We start from the raw sequence: 4,739 nt of genomic DNA on the forward strand, positions 1-4,739 counted from the left end.
TTTTGTTGTTATTGTATGCCGTGGAGTCGGTTCCGACTCATAGCGACCCTGTACAGGGTTTCCAAGGCTGTAAATCTTAACAGGCGGAACAGCTGGTAGTTTCGAAAGGCTGGTTCGCGGGATTTGTAACCACTACGCTCCCAGAGCTCCTGGAGGTTAGGCGCCTTCTATTGGTTCTTCCTGGACGTGTCCAGCCCTCACATCCGAGCCAATGGGAGCGCGAGTTTTGGTTTAAACACCAAGCCTGGCGCGACTGCGGACGGCTCAATTTGACTGTTGAGATACAGGTGAGTGTGCGGAGATACCGGGTGTGTTTGGTGAAGCTGAGTCCGCAGGGAATGAGGCTGGCTGGGACTGGGGCTTCCCGGAGGCGTAGATTTCACTGAGCCAGGTTTAGCTACGACTTCGGACCCACGGCGGCTCTCTAATTGGTACCAGGGACTGTGCGGGATCCAAACCGCCAGCTCCTCGGAAATTGAGAAACTCTCACTCAGGTAGGCAGAGTTAAGAGCGGGATTAAGTGTCAGCTCAAGCACGGGCTTTTCTCTGTATAACTTGTATGGACGTTCAAAGGGTGGCCACATTTGGGCCTGTGTTACATTTTAGCTTGCTTTCGCCTTCCGTAATCCCTAGAGTCTAATAATGCATTTCTTATCCCTAAAGTAATCTAGAATGGCTACTCTGATCTTTGTTGATAAGGAGAATGGAGAACCAGGCACGCGTGTGGCCCCTAAGGATGGTCTGAATCTGGGATCTGGGTCTTGTAAGTATACAGGCTGCAACTGAAAATACAACTATTGTGAGCTATTTGTCGTTGTGGCCCAGGCTACATCAGGCGTTTATTGTACTCTGGCGGTAGTTGAAGTTAAAGTTTACTGCACTCAGCTGCACTCCCTTATTGTTAACAGCTTGTTATGGGTTCCTTTTTGTTTGTTTAGTATCTTAGTGGGTTTATTTAAGAGCGAGAGTACTGAAGTGCTATTGGCATATCATGGGAAAAATGGGAGTGGGGTCTTGGGGTGAGAAATAGGACAGTTTTATATACTAGTCAGCCTTCAGAGTTACACAATGATTTTATTTTTCTTCAGCCGTCAAAGCCTTAGATGGGAGATCTCAGGTTTTAACATCACATGTTGGTAAAATATTTGATGCTCCATCTGCCCTACCTAAACCTGCCAGAAAGGCTTTGGGAACTGTCAACAGAGCTACAGAAAACTCAGTAAAGACTAATGGACCCCTTAAAGCAAAGTTGCCAACTTTCTCTGCCAAGAAGGTAAGACTTGACTATGGAGACACTCCAGCGCATTTGAATCTTAAAAAAAAAGAAAAAAAGCAGATGATAATATACCTGACTCTAATTCTCTGGTGGTGGAGGAGGTGGTGGTTATGTGCCGTGGAGTCGTTTCCGACTCTTAGTGACCCTGTACAGGGTTTCTGAGGCTGTAAATCTTTACAGGAGCAGAAAGTCTCATCTTTTTCCTGTGGAACAGCTGGTAGTTTCGAACTGCTGATCTTGCGGTTCACAGCCCGATTTGTAACCACTATGCTACCAGAGATCCTTTTCTACTCTGTAGAGTAGGAGAAAACACAGGCTAGTGGATGTAGATTAGCCCAGGAGAATCATGTGGTCCTTGTGGATACTTAGATTGGAAATCTCAGAAGCAGCTAATCAATACATTTGCTTGCTACTACCATTAATTAGGGAGTCCTGGTGTGGCACTGTGGGTTAATGCGCCAGAATGCAAAACCATTTGAACTGCAAGGCCGGCGGTTCAAGCTCAACAGTCATTCCTTGGAAACCCTATACAGGGTCGCTATGGGTCGGAACTGACTCAACGGCACTGAACAACAACGATGACCATTAACTTTAGAGGAGCTCTGGTTGCATAGTGCTTACTAGTTGGGCTGCTAATCTCAGGAGAGCAGTTCAAAACTACCAGGGGTTCTGTGGGAAAAAGATGATGAGGCTTTCTACTATCCCGTAAAGATTTACAGCCTCAGAAACCCTATACAGGATTGCTATGAGTCAGAACCGACTCTATGGCACATAACTACCACCACCTTTAACTAGTGCCTTGAAACAGATTAGTTGGTACAATATACATGTTGTTGTGAAGTGCCGTTGAGTCGGTTCTGACCCATGGCGACCCTGTATAGAGTTTCCGAGGAGCAGCTGGTGAGCTTGAACCGTCGACCTTGCAGTGCAAAGCTGGACGCAATAATGCACAGCGCCACACCGGGACTCCAGAATATACATAAGATGAGTAAAATGCCAAGAAAGAGGACATTGTGTACCTTGCAAGAGTTCACATTGCTAATAGGATTAATATTGCCTAGGTGTGGCCCCGACCCCATTCCACCAACCACCAGCTTGTTATGTAACAATATGCTAGTGTGTTGACCTATGTATGTACGTGCACATATGAATAACAAGCCAGTAAGAGGACTTGCTGTGAAAGGTGACTTTAGTTGACATGCGGATTAACATTTTAATAATTGTTTAATGTGTTAACAAACAACTGTTACTTTACATCAAATCTCTGACTTTACATATAGTGTCTTATTTTTGTAAAAGCTAGTTGATTTAATATGTTAAATATAGTTATGATAAGTATATGGCAAAAATAATGAGAGTATTATACAGAGGTCTGAAGTATGGGGAAAACCTGCCAATTCCAGACTAGGGAATTATCCTAAAGTCTTGGTTGCCTTTTTTTATTGACTCTTAGCCAGTATATGTATTTGAGGAACACAAGCATGTTTTTAATATTAACCGAAGCAAATAATTAAGCTAACACTGATGAAAAATTACACTTAGAAAAGCTAAATGGCTTCTAGGATTAACTACTGTTCTGGTGACTCATATCCATTTTCTCCTCTGTTAGGTTGAATAATTGAGTTGATTACCTGTGAATTAACTGCTCTGTGTTCTTGTTAAATTACACCGATAGATGCTAATACTTAAATTTCAGACTTAACTTTTGAGTCATTCTACTTTGCTGAGTTATGTTTATATGTAATCATGAGAACAATGGACTGTGGCTTTTTAGAAGCCAGCATGAGACTGACAAATTTGAAATGGTGGTGGTGTAAGCCATAGGTTTTGAAAGGCCCCACACTGTATTGATACTGTATTGTACAAATCGGTTGACAAAAGCTTGCTTTCACTCTCGCTAATTCATATTTTTGGGGTCGTTTTAGGTAACTGAGAAGACTGGTAAAGCAAAAAGCTCTGTTCCCGTGGTGGATGACACCTATCCAGAAATAGAAAAATTCTTTCCCTTCAATCCTCTAGGTAATTATCTTTTAGTATTATAAAAATTATTTTGGCCTTCCGTTTCTCTTAGAATTCAGTTCAGTTATAATTTGATATGGCTGTGACATAAGATATTGAAGTGTAACGAAATACTGAAACCTGATAACTTTGAGCAAATATATTTGTTGATGGAATTATTTGCAAGGTGTCATCTTAAGCATGGAGTAGGGTATAAGAGAAAGATGGGAGGGTCTTGTTGTTGTCCTGAAAAGCTTATTTCTGAGGCTTGGGAAATAAAATGTGCTCACTGACATTGATCAGGTGTAAGTGTTAGGTTTTTCTTGCAAGCCTTTTAGAAAGTGGGCTTTATGCCAAATTGAACGATGTCTGAGAGTACTTGTTAAGTGCCGTCAAGTCGATTCCAACCCATAGAGACCCTGTGTAGGGTTTCCAAGGAGCATCTGGTGAGCTTGAACCACCAACCTTGGAGTTCAAATGACTTTGCAGTCTGACGCATTAGCCCACAGTGCCACACCAGGACTCCGAGAGTACTTTGGGTAGAGTTAAATTAGAAAGATCCATGTAGCCAGTGAAAACATGTGCGTTTGTTCCTTAAACCTGCTTACATGTATATGAAGTGTTTCCTATTACAGATCAGCTTTTCAAGCTTTCATTTACTCAGACCTTTGAGGAGAGTTTGCTGTGTGCCAGGTACCATGTTAGCTTTTGGATATAGCAGTTAACAAGTCAGCCCTTGGCCTGAGTGAGCCTGCAATTTGGAGGGAAAGTCAGACACTGAACTTGAGTTGTTGTTAAAGCACCATCAAGTAGATTCCAACTCATAGTGACCTTGTACAGGGTTTCCAAGGAGCAGCTGGTGAGCTTGAATCACCGACCTTGCAGTTCAAATGACTTTGCAGTCTGACACATTTAGCTCACAGCGCCACCCCAGGACTCCAAAGGAGAAAAATGGCCTTTGAGGAGTTACTGAACATAGTCTGGGAAGATTAGGAAGTGTTATGAAGTTGAATCTTAAAAGTGTTGAAAGATGGTTGTATGAAGAAAGGAAGGACAAAGCAAGATCATTATATATAAAAATGTGTGCAGAGGTCCTGAGGTAGACAGAAGGACTGAAATGGTTCTGGAACACAGTCTGCCAGAGTAAAGGGCAATAGGTTATGGGATAGGGGCAGATCAGTCAGGGCTTTCTAAAGAACTGAGGTTTTTTCCCACCCTTTTAGACAAAGTGCAACTTAGCCATTTTACGTATATTGTTGTTGTTGTCAGGTGCCATCGAGTTGGAACCGACTCATAATGACCCCATGCACAGCAGAATGAAACAATGTCTGATCCTGGGCCAACCTTACTACTGCTGTCACTTGAAACCATCAGTGATGCCACCTGGCTGATCCATCTCGTTGGGGGTCTTCCTCTTTTTCTCTGACCCTCCACCTTACCCAGCATGACATCCTTCTCCAGCGAC

At 42.9% G+C, this 4,739-nt stretch overlaps 1 protein-coding gene across 1 annotated transcript in view; it reads left to right on the forward strand.

Annotated features, from left to right (window-relative positions):
- The first annotated feature begins 669 nt into the window (after nt 1-669).
- The window catches only part of PTTG1 (pituitary tumor-transforming 1), a 10,415-nt gene continuing 6,345 nt past the window's right edge, over nt 670-4,739 (forward strand). Inside the window, exons 1-3 of the mRNA XM_006864927.1 lie at nt 670-763; nt 1,089-1,273; nt 3,202-3,295. Of these exons, the coding sequence (XP_006864989.1) occupies nt 673-763; nt 1,089-1,273; nt 3,202-3,295 (370 nt within the window). The 5' untranslated portion in view covers nt 670-672. The remainder of the gene's footprint in view (nt 764-1,088; nt 1,274-3,201; nt 3,296-4,739) is intronic.

This window comes from Chrysochloris asiatica, unplaced genomic scaffold (genome assembly GCF_000296735.1).
Source record: "Chrysochloris asiatica unplaced genomic scaffold, ChrAsi1.0 scaffold00073, whole genome shotgun sequence".
NCBI classification, from domain to species: Eukaryota; Metazoa; Chordata; class Mammalia; order Afrosoricida; family Chrysochloridae; genus Chrysochloris; species Chrysochloris asiatica.